This window comes from Xyrauchen texanus, chromosome 27 (genome assembly GCF_025860055.1).
Source record: "Xyrauchen texanus isolate HMW12.3.18 chromosome 27, RBS_HiC_50CHRs, whole genome shotgun sequence".
Classification (NCBI taxonomy): domain Eukaryota; kingdom Metazoa; phylum Chordata; class Actinopteri; order Cypriniformes; family Catostomidae; genus Xyrauchen; species Xyrauchen texanus.
The window spans coordinates 11,208,601-11,227,853 of record NC_068302.1 but is presented as its reverse complement, the minus strand read 5'-3'; the positions used below and the strand labels follow the sequence as shown (position 1 = coordinate 11,227,853).

Here is a 19,253-nt window from a genome sequence, read left to right as displayed (position 1 = left end):
TTCTAATTTTCTGAGATTCTGAATTTGGGGTTTTCATAAGCTGTAAGCCATAATCATCAAAATTATATCAAATAAAGGCTTGAAATATCTTACTTTGCTTGTAATGAGTCTATATAATATATTAGTTTCACCTTTTAAGTTGAATTACTGAAATTAATGAACTTTTGCACAATATTCTAATTTTTCGAGTTTCACTTGTAAACAGTAAAGCATCCCAGTGCTGATTGTGTGAGCTATCAGCACTCTTGGAACACCTCTTGTCCAATCAGATTAAAGGACCAGAACAAACTGTTGTATAATTATAGGCAACATTTCTCTCTATTCATCTGCCATATTTTTATGTGTTAACATCTAAATTAACCAGTCTTTTTAAAGTCAAAAATATAATTGAATATGTCTGAATCAACCTGAATACATTAGGTTACACCAACAATACAATATTTAAGGGTTACGTCCATTAGAAATAGCTTCTTAACAATTGCATGTGACCACTTTTTACAGTGTAGGTTCCTACTTAACTTTTGACTTCACATTTGCCATGCCTTAAGCGCTACATAGTTAGGCAGCTCACTAGGTTTTGGACCAAAGCCACATGGGCTAAATGAAAATAGACTTCTTGCAAGCAAAATTTGCCATACAAAGAAGTTATGCAAAGAAAACACCAATTTATTTCAATTACTCAGAGCTCTAGGCTGAGAGAGAGAGAGAGAGAGAGAGAGAGAGAGAGAGAGGATATGAAAATGGTATACTAACCTTTTCCTTCTAATATAACGTGGGGTTTATTATGTTGTTTGGAAGTAAGATTAACATTGTTTCCAGTGGAGGTAAGCATATGACCTTAACCAGAGATTGAGTGATGTGTGTGCGTTGGACACTGCTGACTGCCCTCATACAAAATCGTAAGGGTAGTGGCAGTGAATTTAACCAACTTTCCCTAAATAAACAGAACCAAAAAATAACAGATGTGGATTCGATCAAGTTTGGATGTGATTAAAAGTTTTTAAAAAATCAGGTAGAAATAACTCCTCATGATACCAGTTGCACTTATCTGCGTTTTACAGTGTAAACTGAAATAAAATGTGCTTCATGTGGTAACATCTGCATTAACTGGTTTTAGTCCAGAATATTATTTAATATCACACAATCAATCTGAATGCAATTATTAACACCAACTAAATTAATTTTAAAGCTTAGATCAAGCAGAAATGTCTCCATTATGTAACAACTGCACTTATCGACTTTTTTTTAGCCTGGTCTCATAATAATTACTTGACCGTGGCAATGTGTGAATTATTACATGTTTGGCTGCAGTTTCCCAGTGAAATGTCCAGCTGGGGGCGCCAAATGCGAGTGATATGGTGTTGAAATCAAACAAGGATTTTAAGGTGAATATTATGGAGGTTTTAAATGTACCTTCCTAACCTAAAACTTAAACCTAAACCTAAACGATAGTGTCCAAAAATAAAACGAGAAATCAAAAACACATTTTCTGAAGCAACCACGTTATGTCATGTTGCTTCTATGACTTGTCAGCTTGCATGCTTGACTGTCTCAAACTGCAGTCTTCCGAGTCCAAAGTGCAACACTCTATGAAGTGAGCTACCGCGCAAGCTAATCACATTGGATTAAGTGTGTAAATGTAGGTGTGTTTACAATACAGAAGTTTGGCTAGACTAAACTAGATGTGATTAGACTGGAGTAACTACACCACACCGTTTACTCAAATAATCCTTCTCCACATTTTTCTTATAAAGTTCAGTTCAAGTTCTTCCTCCATTTTTCTGTTAAGATTGCCAATGAATGCCTCAGAGCTGGGACTATTCAGTTGCATAAGTTATCTCAGTCCTGCATACCCAGTAGCGATGTGGTGAAGAAAGTGTTAAAGGAGTGGGGTAGAGGAGGAAAAGGGGAGTGTGTGACAGGGCAGACTGCTGGAGTTGATAGACTCCAGATGTGACTGTTAGATAAACTCAAGACAAGGGGTGTGTTTGTGAGTGTGTGTATATATGCTAATGTGGGAGTGTTTATGTTGTTAGCCGGACGCGATTGCGCCTGGGCTTTTTTTTTACGAAAAGGAAAAGCAGTATGGAATATTGCACGTGCATTTACACCAAGAAATCGGCGAAAGAGCAAAGCAAAAAAAATAAAAAATCCAAACAAACAAACGAACAGCCTAAGCTGGTTTGCTGGACTTAATTGGTCCCCCCACCTAGTTAGGCTGGTCTGTTTGCTGGTTTTAAGAGGGAGACCAGCTAGACCATCTTTAAGCAGCTAAAACCTATAAACTTAGGCTGGTTTAGGCTGTATTTTTGTTAGATGTACATGAGATGCACGGCTAAACTAACAGTTGAACTTAACACACAGCTTTCACAACTTAATGACATTTTTCAGTATATTCCCCTTCCTATTCATCCAAGAAATGTGTAATATTTTCCCTTCTTAAAACCCAGACTGTCCCGATGTCAAAGTCCATCCACATGAAGAAGTATTCACACATATCCTGTCATTGTCTTTCATTCATTCACAGATATTTTGTGTTCTCTGTGCTGTTAGACAGCTGTTTCTTTGTACTCATGCTGGCCTAGTGACAAAGCTTCAGTGCTATATTCCCAAACTATTGTATGCCGGGCCCACATGCAGGGCTTATGCTGATCACTGCATTTTTTCCCTGTCTATTAATATTATTTACTGTTGTTAGTATGAATTTATGCAAATGTGATCTTTCGAAACTTGGTTTTATGGAGAGTTCCAAATTTATTTTCTCAATAGAACCAGGAAAGTGCATTAAGAAGAAGGGTTCCTCTGGCATAGAAGAGAAAGTTTACCAAAAATAAATCTGCCATTATTTACTTACACTCATGTAGTTCCAAGCACAAACAAAAGGACATAATTGAATAATAATTTAATCCAGTCGTTTTGGTTGAATTCCATACATTGGCAGTAGACAGTAGCGAGGTTTCCATCCCAAACACTTTTATGTGCATTTTCAAATTGGAAATCCTAAATGGAAACGCTTGATATGCGAATAAACTCTCAAAATTAATACATTAGGAGGAGGTGAATTTTCTAGAGTTTGCATTAGATAAAATGCGCATTAAGGTGATGGAAACCGATGGCATTTTTTGACCATTCTTGCACTTGTTATGATGTAACTAGCCCAATGAAAGGTCCAACCTTGGCACACAGTTCTTTGTGCATAGCCCTTGACATTCAGAAGTGTTTAACCCACAGCTGGTGCAGAGGCTGGCGGTGTAGGGGCATTGCATCCATTTCATCTCTCATTATATCAGATATTACACTTATTCTATGGCATCGCCTGACAGCATTAAATAAAATGAGTTACAATTGCTCCAATCCTGCAAATAAAACTCTCCCTGAAGCAAGGAGGTCATTCAGCTACTCCATCAAGGCAAGGTGGGCTCCCTCAAGATAATGTGCATGATGTAGTGGATGGAAACATGCAACGATGAGTATTTTCTTCATTTAGATGGAAACCCTGCTAGTGACTCACATTAATGCTAAATAAATCACCCAAAGGTATCGTAAAAGTAGTAAGGCATATGATCACATCTGATGTGAGGGGGAATGGCATATGATGAACAAATAAAATTGAATTGTTGTTTACTTTCAAATAATATCAAATCATTGATAAACTATGTAAACAGTGCTAAATCAAATATGGTTGTGACATTGGCCACTTTTCCACCATCGGGCTGAATAGCCAGAACAGGCAAGCCCTCGTGGCCTGGATTTCTAGGCACGGTTAAATTTGTTGCAAGTGAGGTGGCCAATGGCGGAGCTAGGGCCTAATAATACAATTTCACCTTGGTAGCACCCTAGGCCACGCCCTAGCGCCACCACTTCATGGGTCATGTCTTTTTTGTGTTTAAGCAGAATTTAACAAGGGAAAAAAGCAAAGCAGTCCAAAAACTAAAACATCATCCAAAGCGTACTGGCTCCAGTGTTTGACTCTCATGCCTTCACCAATTAACTTATTCGTAATTGCAGCTCCACAGTGGAAAAAGAAACAGTAACCGTGCCAGCTGGTCCGAATCAGCACAGATCATCACGGTTTTGCAACGAGAACAGTTCAGCACGATGGTGGAAAAATGGCTATTGTTAACATCAAACCTCATTGAGGTCATGACTAATAGTGTCACAAGATGCGGAAGAACCAATCTGGTTTGATGTCATTGACATCGCATCTTAGCCACCCTCCAGATGTTGAGGAGTGCAACTGAAGCAGGGGCAGGACCAGAAGGGTGGCACGGGGTGGCAGCTGCCTTCGTAAATATGAGCTTTGCCACCCCACTTGCAACCCCAACTCAGACACCCTTTGCATCCTGGACACGGTGTGCAATGGCTTAACCCGTCCGTGTTGCGCATGGTCCATAACAACGTTCCGCCCGTGTCTGGGAGGACACAGCATTCGTAAATTGTATTTACGATTACGATTAAAATGTATTTTTCACCACAGGACCATTTCAAATATAGATACCCTTTCTCTTAAAAGTTCATATAATTTTGACATGTTATGCATCAACTACCACTTATGAATATACTTATAATGTGTCCCATTTATCTTGTTGCTAAAATATGGCATAGACATTTTAGACATTTATTCTCAGATTATGATTGTGATATTAGTCATTTAGATTTAGTCATTTAGTAGACACTTATCAAATCCAAAGTGACTTACAAATGAGGAACAAAACAATTCAGGTCTTCAGGTAGTGGCCTATTAATGATACCCAAAGTCAGGACCAATTTTATAAATCCTTTTATTATTATGGCCCATATCTGTGGACCAGCCATCCTGAAGAACTGATTGATGATATTTTTAAAACCAAACTTAAGACCTTCCTTTTTAGTCTGGCTCTAAATTGAATTTTACATCCAAGTTCCTTACTTCCTGTTTTTATTGAGGCTCCTTATTTATAATACTTTATTTATAATATTGTTTAATGATTTGTGTGTTGATGGTGGGTGGGGATTTGGTATTTTTTTTATGTGTAAAGCACTTTGTGTTATGTTCTGTTTGTATACTATACAAATATTTTTTGTTTGTATTGCTATACAAATAAAGTCTGATTGATTGATTGATTGAATATGTCATACAGAAGTCAACTATATCTTCGGTATCACACTGCCAAGTTATCATAGTGGCCGAAGTAGTAAAAATGCTAGCCAGAAGAAAAAGACAGACAGGTTGGTTTTACTTTAGATCTTTGTATGTTTCAGTTGGGTGATAATGCACAATAATTGCAATGTAAGAGAAACAGCATTTAACTCCATCATTCAAATCAAAGGAATGCTGTTTCACTTGCATAGCAATTATTGTGCATTATCACCCAACTGAAACATACAAAGATCTAAAGTAAAACAAAATGACTCAGGAAGGACTGGACAGAGAAAAGCTGTTCCAATAATCTGAGAACGGAGAGGGAAAGCAGGAAATGAGTTGGAAAAATAAAAAGCGGGCAGATCCAGATTTCATGTTTGGGTAGGGGTGGGTTGATGTAAATTTCAGGGCAGGGTTAAAGGACCCCATTGTGTAACATGCTGTGAATGTGTGCGTTATTTGGAATTACACGGGGTCAGGTCTGCTCCCCCGACTCAGGACTCGAGCAGTATGGGAAAACAGTGTTTAAAACATAGAGAGAGAGAGAGAGAGAGAGAGAGAGAGAGAGAGACATAAAAATAAAAATGAAAGAAACTCTGTGCAGGGACAGGAAATGATTCGCGGCACAAAAAATGCTTCCACCATCCACACGTACGTACATCTACAAAGAAACAGACACATATATGTGCAGGGTTGTGGAGTAACGAAATACAGGTTACGGGATTATGCATTTTAAATACAAAATATTAGTAAATGTATTCCACTACACTTACAATTTTATTTGTCCGATTTACTTTTCATCCATTGGACTTTTTAAAAGTTTTGTTTTCTTTTGCTTCTTTTGTAACCCAGCCAGCCTGTAAGGCCATTATATTATATTACATTACATTATGTTATATTATATTATATTATATTATATTATCCCCGCGACCCTGTACACAGGATAAGCGGTTGACGATGGATGGATGGATGGATATTATATTATATTATATTATATTATATTATGCAATCGTAAAATATTTCTGCCTCAAATTCTTCACTTTCACGCATTATTTTAAGGCTCTCTGATTAACTCACAAGCCTTTATTTCTCGTGAAGGAAGAAGTTGAGTTGCATTTTATCATCTCCACAGAAATAGAGCAGGGCATTGCCTCTGTCTCACTGCATATTATTAACACTACGTGAATAAACCCACAATGACCACGGACATTTGCCATTACATGGCCGTTAAGTGAAACAGGAGAGCTTTGCGATCACAAAATTAATACGTTAATATCTTGTTTATATTTTCGCGGGAGTTTGGCGCAAACATCTGTAGACCTCGTGCACATCAGAGCGCTTGAGAAGTGGCTCATCTTCTGACATCAGCGGTGTTGTTCCCTGAGATGCTCGGAGTTCAACTGAATGAGACACAAGTGCTTTTTCCTGCACGCTCATGAGACAGCATGCAGGAAAAGACGATGCTGAATCCAGCTTATTTATCAACTGCTTTTTATTCGGGGTGTTCGCTATCCTTTTCTGCATATCGCGGCGCCTTTTATGGTCTGTTCTGCATAACGAGGCAGCTCATTTTTGCTTATTTCGGCCCATTCGGCATGTTTTGCGGACGCACCATCGGCCCGCTCGGTTCTCCCGCTGACCAGTCCGCCCATGATCGCCCCCAAAGTGTGTCGGCCCACCAGGAAAATGCCCGGTATGCCTGATTGCCAGTCCAGCACTGCCAGTGGCTAATAACAGACATTTTTTGGTTGCATATTGTGAAATTTACTCGCCTTGTAGAGGGCTGCTACTGGATTAAGAAACCAAGTGTAACGCAGTTCAGTGGAAAGGAGGAGGCGAGAACCGGCTTGATAATATAAATAATAGTTTAATATACAACTTAAACAAAAGACAAACACACACACATGACAGACATAACGTTAACGATCTCTCTCTCCGCAGTAGGCAGTCGGCCTTTATCCCTCTCGGAGGCTTGATTAGCCTGACAAGGGACCAGGTGTGTAGAATCACGACCCGGCCCCGCCCGCCACCCTGTCACACCAAGCTTCGTTGCAACAAGTAGAAGTTTACTTACTTAAGTCACAATCAAATTAAAAATGCCCATGAACTTGCGATACTGCTGCATTTCACAAATTGCCAAGATGCCACTAATTAATATTTTTTCTTCTGTTTTTCTTAAATTAAAATAATTTTAGTGCATTTTTTTTTTGCATTCCTACACAACATAAAAAATTATTAATATAATATCAATCTCCAGAGCACCAAGACATTGTCCCCCCATGAGGCCAAAGCTGGAAGTGTTTTTGAACATATGTCAACAGAGTTACGCCAAAAGGGAATTGTGTCTTTAGTTGTAAATGATGTAATACAGAAATCAGCAATGGATATTTTATTAACTCCGCCTCCTAAACCAAACCCCAATCCTAAACTTAATTGTCAGTGGAGTAAGAATGTCATTTTAGAAGGAAAATGCAAACTCCTAATCACGCTCACCATTGTTTGTGTGAACGCATACTTCTTGGTTCCAATGGGACCAGTCCAACTTCATGTAGTACTGAGGTGGTGTGCAATGATTAACAGGTACATTTCTCTGACCTTAAAGTATATTAATCTACACTTGTTCCCTTTGTGGTATGCATTTCCCTTCAGATTGAGCATGTACACATCCTATGATTTGGAATCTTTCTTAAAGTTGAAGTGTGTACATTTTCAATTGTTAAAATACATTGTCCTTTCCCAGCTTAATATTCATAGTCAACTATAATTAAATAATCATAGGATTATTTCCTCAAAAACTGTAAACAGTCAGTATGTGTACATGCGGATTTATGATTGAGTTACAATGTTACAATGGTGCCGTGACCCGGATGAGAGTGAGTTTTAATGGGGTGAGTGTAATGGGAGCCAGCTGTGCAGTGGGTAAACCTCACTCTCCTGACCTCAAGCGGTGCACTAGTGACTGACGCTAGAGGCTGTACCCATTAGCTTCCTTGTTAGCGCACCCCCTTCCAGGCCGGAGATGCCGGTTCGAGTCCCGTTTGGAGTGGGGAGACCAGGGCCAGTTACAATGGTGCCGTGACCCTGATGAGAGTGAGTTTTAATGGGGTGATTGTAACGGGATCCAGCTGGTAGATAGCTGTGCAGCGGGTAAACCTCACTCTCCTGACCTCAAGAGGTGCACTAGTGACTGCCGCTAGAGGCTGTAGCCTTTAGCCTCCTTGTTAGCGCACAAGCCTCCCACGCCGGAGATGCCAGTTCGAGTCCCGTTTGGAGTGGGGAGACCAGGGTCGGTTACGCACACTTTTCAAAAACATATTAGAACTTAGCTAAGCGTTAACATGGACACATAAAAGCTGTGTTCACCGACAGAAAATGTGGGTTTTAAAGTGCTTTCTTTTAACAGCCTTTAATCACTTAAACGACAGCATTTGCGTCTACATGGAGTTTCGGAATGCCCCTTTCTGCAAAACCCTGGAATAAGTAGTTATGAGTGCATGGAATTATGGTCAAAGTCTTGATAAAATTATAAATATATGTATATGGAATAAAAGATATAGAAGTCTCAGCTAAGTCAAAAGATGAAAAGAGCAAACTAACAAGGAACTATGCTTCTAATCACAGGTGGAGAGCTGTATTTCCAACCACACAACTTTGCAATGCTGTTTGTGAATGTTCGTTGGAACTATGGTTTTGGGAAACACCAAATCATTGAACTATGTTGGTAATGATGGATTTGCAACCATAGATGGCAAATGATGCTTTGGGAAATGCACCCCTGGGTAGATCTGTCAACAGTGGAATCTCATTGGTCCAAAATCTTGCTTCACATAACGCTATATTAAACATCAAATATGTTCTGATTGGGTGATAATTTGTCACTTTGCACATCATTTCACTTTCTTGATGACAGACAAATTACTGGAAGCTGAATGTATGGCACATTGTGCCTGGTTAGGTCAGAGTTCCCTTGTAACCCCCCAACCAGATTTATCCAAATCTCCAGCAGTTAAATTACTAGAATCTGCTCTTTCAGCTCAATGATTGAAGCTTTTTATAGCTTTCTACTCCAAACATCTGCATGTACTCTATGAATGCCTTTCATCAACTTCTTACATAAGGTCTTACTAAAAGCAGTCTATGTTGTGTAGTCATAAATGTAATGTGTTAGGGTAAAGTTCTTAGCAGAATTTTGCCTAGATTGAAAGTGATTAAAAAATATGGATAAAAAATGGTTTTATAAAACTTTCGTGGTGTTCATAGAAGTTCATGGATCACATGAGGCTCCAGAGCTGCTTTAATTACAGCATAAAACAACCATACTGACCTCATGGTTATGCAGTGTGTGCGGGTGTTCGTGTGTGTGTTTGCGCGCATGCGCGTACGTGGATGTGCTTCAAACTTTATGAAGGGAACTCTCCCTGTTCCTTCTATTCTACATCACAGAGATAAGAGTGTGTCTGTGTGAGTCGTTGTGTTGATCTTCACACAGAGAGCACAATTTACTCTGACCTTTGCTCTTGTGGTGTGTGTGTGAGAAGGAAACAGTGGGTAGAGTCTCTCTTTTCATCACAGTGCTAATGAGGGTTAGGACACGCTAGCCAGGAAACAGCTATTGTTCCTTTTCCAAGAGCACTGCTACTGGCACACACACACACACACACACACACACACACACACACACACACACACACACACTGCAATTTACATGCAGAGACTGAGATATTGTGGAATTTACCCTGTACTCTATATGCTGTCATTACACTGCCCATACATTCACACATGTAAATAATAGTGCATAATTTTCTCCTGTGGTCACCCTCTCACCCATCTTCAGCACAGTGATATCATGCTGTAGTGTTGGTCTATCAGAGAGCTCAGTTATTAGACAGACGGGCGGACAAACAGACAGACAGACACATAGACCAACAGTCAGATAGTCAGATAGTCAGGTAGATAGATAGATAGATAGATAGATAGACAGACAGACAGACAGACAGACAGACAGACAGACAGATAGATAGATAGATAGATAGATAGATAGATTTATTAGAGAGTTAATTTGCACATCATTATTAGGAGTGTGACTATATTTTGAGGGAGAATATGCTGACAACTGCTTGAACACATGGACAAGAGCAAGCATAGAGCAAATATCTGGGCCAGGGGTGAGAGAGCCTGAAACAGAACCTTTATTTGAATTTGAAAATGAAGCTATTTGGATTCATTGAACTTCATACCTTACACATCTGTTCAGAAGTGTCTGTGTTTGTCTGTTCCTGCAGGGATCTCAGGAATAACTTGATCAGCACAATCATGTCTGGGGCCTTTTTGGGTCTCACGGCTCTTCGAAAACTGTAAGTACAATTTTGAAAACAGTCACTTCTATTCATTATAATAACTGGACACTGTCTACAGTATCTATCTATCTATCTATCTATCTATCTATCTATCTATCTATCTATCTATCTATCTATCTATCTATCTATCTATCTATCTATCTATCTATCTATCTATCTATCTATCTATCTATCTATCTAGTAGCTGTCCTAAAAACAACTCAAGTAAGAGTAAAAGAGTAGCTCATTTAAAAGTACTCAAACAATACAAAGAATGCAAAAAATGCTAAATTAGCAGGATCACTTGGCACGTCATGTCCTGCACAATAGAGGTAGAGCAGGTATGGGAAAAGTTGTTTGGTACAGGGGCTATATCCTGCTTAAAAAGGGATATTTCACCCAAAAATGAAAATTCTCTCATCATTTACTCACCCTCATGCCATCCTGGATGTGTATGACTGTCTTTCTTCTGCAGAACACAAATTAAGATTTTTAGAAGTATATCTCAGCCCTTTTGGTCCATAAAATGAAAATGAATCTGTGCTAAAATATTGAAGCTTTATAAATCACATAAATCAGCATAAAAGTAGTCTAATCCATGTGCCTCCAGGGGTTTAATCCATGTCTTCAGAAGCGATATGATAGGTGTGGTGAGAAACAGATCAAATTCCTTTTTTACTGTTAATTCTCCTCCCTGCTCAGTCAGTCTCCACTAGATTCACATTCTTTATGCATATCGCTGCCTACTGGCAGAGAGCAGACTTAAATATTGATCTGTTTCTCACCCACACCTGTCATATCAATTCTGAAGTCATGGATTAAACCACTAGAGTTGTATGTATTACTTTTATGCTGCTTTTTTGTCACTTAAATTAAATGGACCTACACAGCTGAAATATTCTTCTAAAAATCTTAATTTGTGTTTTGAAGAAAGAAAGTCATAGACAGATGGCATGAGGGTGAGTAAATGATAAGAGAAGTTTCATTTGTATGTGAATTAGTAGCACACGGGGGCCACATAGTCCTTTTGAGGTACAATGTTCAACATTTATTTATTTTTTTGTATCTTTTAAGCCCAGACATAGTTGTGTTCTCATTCTAATGCATGATACACAATTTTCTGATATTTGTGACTGGTGGAATGTTCTGCTGAAGTATTGCTTTGCAAATGTTGATACTTTTCTATCTTTATAAAGGCTAATCATAATTCTAAATAATTTTATCATCTCTACTTTCCTGGTAAATTGTGTGGTTGAGTGGTTTTCTTATTTCCTTGTTAATGTTGTTTGATTAATAGCCTTTATATGACATAGCCTACTAGACAGTGCTCTTTTCAGTTACGTGCACACTTCAAGTCCGACATTTTAATGCAAATACGCTTTTTCTCCCACTGTTTAAATTCACTTTAGACATAAATTACTGTGTTTACATTAAATCCTCTCCAAGACGGGCATTGGCAGAATTATAATGTATTTTTTATCATTTAGGCGCATTAGCGGTCAAAAATTAGCCGCCTGTCAATCAAAAAGCACGCAGCGACAGACGTCAGGAAATAAAAAGTAAATCTTTTATATTTTATCTAGATCAACCAACCAGTGGTGCTCTTGCTGTCATGATTGATGTGATGAACACCCCTGTTCTAGATGTATAACATAGGCTAAATATAAAAAACTACTCAAAAGTCTCAAAAAGTCTTGACATCTCTCTTTTTTCCTATAAACATCTAGATCATTCTATTGACCAGAACTATTGATAACAATGCATTAATTTCTCACAGCAGCCCATTGTTCCCATTGATAGATAATTAAATTACCGGCTACATTATAGACACACAAAATCTAGTAAGCAGAAATGTGAAATTTACCTCGATGTGTTTCTTCAAATTAGAGGCAGGATTAATGCTGATATCTGGCTTGAGCAAGATAAACTCACATGATACGATCATGCAATTGACCTTTTTCACTGCGAAAAGCCCTTCCAGGTGCGACCGGTTATGTTCATCTGTAAACTGTGTTTGAGGCATTCTCCACATCCATAACAGTTGGTGCCAGATCTGCAGCTGCCGTTCAAGTTTTTTACATGTGATTTGATTAGATGGGAGTCAGGAGACTCTCCCTTAAAATATACTCAAGTAAAAGTACAATTATACAATTTTTAAACTACTTAAAAAATAAAAATTCTTGGGAAAAAGTAGCTAATTACAATAACATGAGTATTTGTAATTCATTAATTTACACCACTGGCAAGCACTGATCCAAACATGCTTGCTCCTGATTTTTCCCTTCTCATTCTCCAAGGATACGAGGAGCTTTCTCATATAAACAAGCACACTCTAGATCAGAGCAGTTAGATAAGCTCTGTGACACAGATGAGTAAAAGCAGTGACTGACTCCAATATTATTTCATAGCCTCTTGTTTTTGTTTATTAACATTAGGCTGTGATCTGCTGTCTATCACTGGCATTTCTTTCATCATTGTGTAAGAAGGAGAGATTGTGTAAGAGAGAAGGCCATCCTGCTAAAACCACAGCTTAAACTAGCCTAAGATTGATTGCTGGTTTTAGATGGTTTAAAATATATCTGGTCTCCCAGCTTGGCCACACTCTGTTGCTGGTCTAGCTGGTCTCTCAGCCTAACACAACTGGTGTTCACTTGGTTTAGCAGGTCAGCCAGCTGATTTTCCAAACTGACCAGCTAAAATGTGCCCCAAACCCCTCTAAAACCAAAAGACCAACCTGACAGACCAGTTAATACAAGCAAACCAACTTAGGCTGTAATATGGCATTTTTTCAGAAGGATGAAGAGCGATTCAAACCCTAGAGAAAACTTTGCAAGACTGCTGATGTTTTAACGTTTTTTAATTTTATGAAGCATAGACTCCTGACTGCTGAACTGGAACAAATGAATCTCATTTGCTTTAATCTGTACAGTGACCTATCCAGTAACCGAATTGGCTGTCTGTCTCCAGAAATGTTCCAGGGACTTACCAACCTCACTAAACTGTAAGTCATTATATCTGAAACAAATATTTATTGGAAAATTAACCGACCTGCTTTTTAAAGTGTTTTTGGGGTTGCATGAGAATGTCATATGTTTGACAGCTTCTTAAGCTTTTTAAGGCGGTAATACTGTAAGCACAACATCTATGGCAAATTATGCATTTTATAACATGATTATGTGTTTTTATATTATAGAAACATCTCTGGAAACATCTTTTCCTCTCTGGACCCAAATGTATTTCTGGAGTTGCACTCTCTAAAGTTGGTGTGAGTTAAAGTGGATGTTTTTGTGGTACACATTATGTTCATACATTAATAATTGGATCCATAAAGGAATAGTTCATCAAACATGAAAATTGTTTCACCCTCATGTAGTTGTAAAATTGTAACAGACCAAATATAAAAGCAGGCATTATTATTCACTGATTATATTCCCCTTCCAGTGAGACAAGAGTTAAACTCTAATTTGAGATTTAATCATTTAGACAGTTTTTTTTTTTTTTAAAGATCCAACTCAAAAGGACAATTTGTTCATAAATTGGACATAATAATTAGTTTTCATTAACTTGAACTTGATTTTTTTCACAGCTTCAATTCCATAATATGCCGCTCACGTCTGGTGTAGACAGAATGTTAGGCTTCAAATGAACACCTGAGCATGAAATATTAAATGGCAAACTACCTATTTATATTTGTATTATTGCAAAATAAACCCTCTCAGGATGATACAAGACCCCTTCACTTCTAGTCACTTTGTTTTGCAATAAAAACCAAATGACTGTATACAGTATCTCTTACATATGTGTTTGATTGACATCAAACAGGAAATGCTCTATGGAACTACAGCAGTCTGATATCAGTGTTGTTATCATAAAACTGAAACTCAATTAATTATCATTAACCTTTTAGAAGACACTAAATGTCTTTCATTATACTAAATAAGTGGATGATCTTACTGGAGAAGTTTTGCATCAAGTTCTTTTCTCTCTGAGACTAAACATTAAGCTTTATCTATTTCTTACCTCTAATTTATTACTTATTAGGAACTTTCATTCGGAGATCCTGTCATGTGACTGCGGGCTTCGTTGGGTCCCAGGTTTTTTCCGCAGCAGTTCCACCCGGCTTGGGGATGAAACACTCTGTGCATACCCCGCAAGTCTTCAAAACAAACCCCTGCGTCTCTTGAAAGAGAGTGACCTCAGCTGTGGTGAGTAATAGACTACAGCAATGAACAGTATATGCCTTGTGAATATACTGTGGCCCCAAAAATATTTGGACACTTAAGCCACACTTAATACATGAATTTCACTGGACTTGAGAACAAATGATTAAACCAGTTATGTTTGACTCTTTTTCTTTTTTTTCCTTCTTTTTTTTTATTAAAATAAAACAAAACTCACTTTCTGATCCATTTTTATACATTACATAACAACTAGTCCCAATGTGATTTTTAGTAGATTTAATAAAGTCACACAGGTTTCCTAGCAGAGTAAACACAGATGTAGTTTATCACATTAACTATCAACATGTTCCACTAACATTTGACTACCATAAAATTTCACAATACTTATCTGTTAGATATATATCTTTTTTTTATAGATAAAGTCAAAGTTGACCGACCATAGAAAATAAATAAAAAAAGAGCCTATTTTTATTTGTCAAATACAATATATACTGTAAATAAACCCCCTAATAATAATAATAATGATTAAATTGTTATTATTATATTTATTATTATTATGTAATACATGTTAAATGTAAATTATGTAATGGAATATTGGGGAGTAAACCTCCATTATGTTACAAATGAAAGTAACTAGTTACTCGCTACGTGAGTATTCTTTTAATTGGATACTTTTTTCTCTTACTCAAGTAATTATTAACATCATTCATTTTACTTCTACTTGAGTATTTCTTTTTCAAGAAATTGTACTTTTACTTGAGTACAGTTTTTGACTACTTTTCCCACCTCTGCTGAATACATTACAGTGGGTTACATTTAAGGGTAACGTCAGGTAGAAATAACAATCGCAGCTTACCATGTTTTACAGTGCAGAATTCAATTGTTGCTCAATCCGTCTTTCTTAGCCAGCTAAGATCAAATATAATGTTTAAAAATCCTCTGACTCTAGCCACTGGGGTCTGATTATATTTCTCAATGACTTTGTTTTAAACCTCTTTCTTTTAAAATCTGATCTCTCTGTCAAACTTACGCAGCATATTTCTGCTGCATCCTGGGCCTCAAACTAGGGTTGTTGTTACTGTTTTAATATCAGCTTGTTTCACCATCACTTCCTTCACTGACCTAAAACCTATTTATTTTGACCAGGAGCACATAGGTTTGACTGGCTAAGAAAGATCCCTCTGTGGGTTTGCCATTGTGAATAACTATCCCCAGCCTATTTAAAGATTCACCCAGGCTGTTTCACAAGCAAAGCTGATTTTGACAAACTTCTAGTACTGCTGCATTGTGTCTTGTTGTTCCAGTGTATCGTCTATTCAATATTATAGGCTGTTATAAAATAATATGCTACAAAATGTACAAAAAGATTGCATAATCAAAATATAGTGCATCATATTTTGTCATTATGTGAGGATTCACTGCCCATTCACTGTTAGTAAAAACATTTTTTTTTGTGCCAAAAGCAATAATAACTTTATTCTTTGAATTAAATTCATTCTTTCCCTTAGAGGGTCCATTGGAGCTGCACACGCTGTCTCTGCTACCCTCACTACGGCAGGTCGTGTTTAAGGGGGACAGACTGCCTTTCCATTGCACTTCTTCCTTAGTTGACAAAATCACTGCCCTTCATTGGCGGCACAACGGTCAGGCTGTCACCACTGACCCTACACATGGGGTACATCTGGAAGAAAGTGTCCAACATGACTGCACCTTCATCACCAGGTAATACATATGAGAACTATTGGAAGGGTTAAAATTGGGTGAGGTAGAATAGAATGGGATAGGATTGGAGTGCTGTAATAGGGTAGAATGAGTATGTTGGGATGAGAAAAGAAGAGAAGAGAAGAGAATGGAATGGGATTGGAATTGAGATGGGTTTATAAAGGATATGAAGACAAGTTAAGATGCAATTTAAAGGAATAGTTGTTTATAATTTACTCATCTTCACGTCGTTCCAAACCCATATGGCTGTAAAAAAAAAAGTTGAGTACATTTAAAAAGTTAACTACCCAGCTGCAAAGCATTTTTGAGTTTCCTCAACTTCAGGTAAATTAGCTGTACCAACCTTACAATTCAATTTGGATTGTGTGTTCCATGAACTAAATACAATAAGTTCAGCAAACTCAAAATTATGCATTATTATTATTATTATTATTATTATTATTAAGTCCAAAATCTTTTTTTTTATCAATTTAAAGTATAGCTGTTCATAATTGTTTTTCAATATTCTTATTAAAATATTATAAAAAGGCATTCTTTATTAAGCAGACCTAGATAATATCATTTGTCAGCCCTAGCAAGGTTCCAAAGAGTTGACCAACTTAAAAGTGTAAGTATTTCAAACTTTTAGATGCTAAGTCAACTTAATAATTGAAGAAACATCATCAAAGAAAACACTGATCACCTGATGATGACTTCAAACAAAACACAACTTTTCTACAGCAAAACATCATTAAAAACACACAAATAAAGTAGGGCTGTGGATTTTACATGTTAATTCAGTGCAATTAATTACATAAAAAATAACGCATTAAAAAAATTTATGCAATTTAACATGTTCCCGGACCGTAATAAGGAATATTCCTTCCACATAAGCAATTCCAGCATGGAGTACCACCTTCTCCAGGGGGCAGTAAGCGAAACTCACTATATAGGCAACATGCAGCATATACAGAGAACAATCCACACTTACTGAGAGCAGACAACACAAAATGAGAACACATTCTTGGGGACAAACATAGCTTGATGGATCCAAAGGCAGGGATCTCAAGACATATTTTTCTAAGTTTCAAACTTTGTTTAACTTGATACAGCGACCTTAAAATGGTATGTTTATTATGCAATGCAACCGATACGCTCCAAACGTGTCCGTCTGATGCGGGTGTACATTGACGCGTACTTAGACAAGCCTTGGGGCGGCTTTGGCTCAGGTGGTAGAGCGGGTCGGCTGCTAATCGCAGATTTGGCAGTTCGATTCCCGGCCCACATGACTCCACATGCCAAAGTGTCCTTGGGCAAGACACTGAACCCCAAGTTGCTCCTAATGGCAGGATAGTGTGTGAATGGGTGATTGGGACACAGTGTGAAGTGCTTTGGTAACCTCTAAGGTTAAAAAAGCACTATATAAGTGCAGACCATTTACTAAAACATCTAGTCATTCAAAACTAGGCATGTGACAGTATCAAAAAATCACAATAATTGCTGAAGCTTTTATTTCTGTATATGGTATTATCAAGGTATTGAATTACATTAGAAAAACAGGTTGAAAGATAAACTTGATTGCTGTTCTCTTAATAACAAGTTTAATCACTTTTTTCAATACCAAACTTGCCATTTAAATTAACAGATAACAAAGAACTTTGAAAAGATCCCTGAACATTTAAAACAACTTTCTTCAACACCATAGATACATTGCCAAATATAACATTAATTTGATGTCTTAATATTTAAATGGTCATTATGCTATGTGGCCACTGATCATTACAGATCAGTGCAGACATACAACTTGTCTTGCTGAGGTTAATATAAAAGTAAAGCTAGACACATTTTTTAGAGCCAGCTTCTAGGCTACATGCATGTTTTTTTCTTGATAGCAAGCCAGTTGCTAGTAAATAGCTAGGCGCTAGCTACAAATTTTATAAATGAAGTTTACTCACACTGAATGACAATGTATGATTGCAGTGCATTCCAACTGGACTTAATATGAGTTAAAATTTTAACTCATTTCACTGTTACCACAAGACGAAAACATTACTGTGTAGCTAGAGGAGTTTTAGTGAACTACTCTTTGGCCACTTAGAAGCAAGTTACACATTATTTGCAAGTGGCATCAAAATTTCACTTTCTTTGTCATCTTAGTTGTCAGTTAGTCTCTTATGGTGCGTTCACATGCAATGCAAAAAAAAAATTTCGCCTCGCATTGCTCACGCGAGTTTGACCGCTGGATTATAAATGTGAGATTAAACTTGCGTTTGCTCGAGTAATACGAACCCGCCAGTATTACCCCTTCTCTTCTGGAAAAGGACAGGAGGGCTTCTACAACTTGGTTCATAGTAAAGTACAACCAATAGCTGGAATCAAGTAGACATGCATATTTTCAGAACTTACCAGATAGTCCAACTTCCTCGCTCACTTTCCTCCAAGCGATGTCTTTTTTCGTCTGGTCTCTGTACATGTATGACGTTGTGACATACAATTCCGGGTGCCCACACATGGCTTCAAAAAATCATCTATTTTTCCAGATTTCTTCTGCTACTACGTCAGTACGTCAGTGACATCCGGACAATATCAATGCTAATAGGTTTTCGCGACAATTGTCATGCGAATTTCTTGCTCGAGTTGAAAAATGTCAATTTCAAAGTAAGCGATTTTGCGTGTTCGAGTCACGTCATTCGCTTCTTTTGAGCCGCCCGTCACGAATTTGCATCTATCCGCGTCTATTCGTATCTTTGCATTGACTTTGTGTGTAATCGTGCCGCGCAAAACTGCATAGAAGCAGTGTTGTCAATCTTGATTCGTTGATGGGGAAAAAACATTGTGTGATCAGAAAAATCGAAACGATTAGGGTTAAAGGGTATCTAAAATAATTTACAGTATTATGAGGTGTCCACAATT

General features: G+C 37.6%; 1 protein-coding gene across 1 annotated transcript in view; it reads left to right on the top strand.

Annotated features, from left to right (window-relative positions):
• Positions 1-19,253, top strand: part of LOC127621450 (adhesion G protein-coupled receptor A2-like) — a 95,455-nt gene that overhangs the window by 55,828 nt on the left and 20,374 nt on the right. The window contains exons 3-7 of the mRNA XM_052095040.1: positions 10,405-10,476; positions 13,388-13,459; positions 13,652-13,723; positions 14,500-14,663; positions 16,148-16,361. Coding sequence (XP_051951000.1) covers positions 10,405-10,476; positions 13,388-13,459; positions 13,652-13,723; positions 14,500-14,663; positions 16,148-16,361 — 594 coding nt within the window. The remainder of the gene's footprint in view (positions 1-10,404; positions 10,477-13,387; positions 13,460-13,651; positions 13,724-14,499; positions 14,664-16,147; positions 16,362-19,253) is intronic.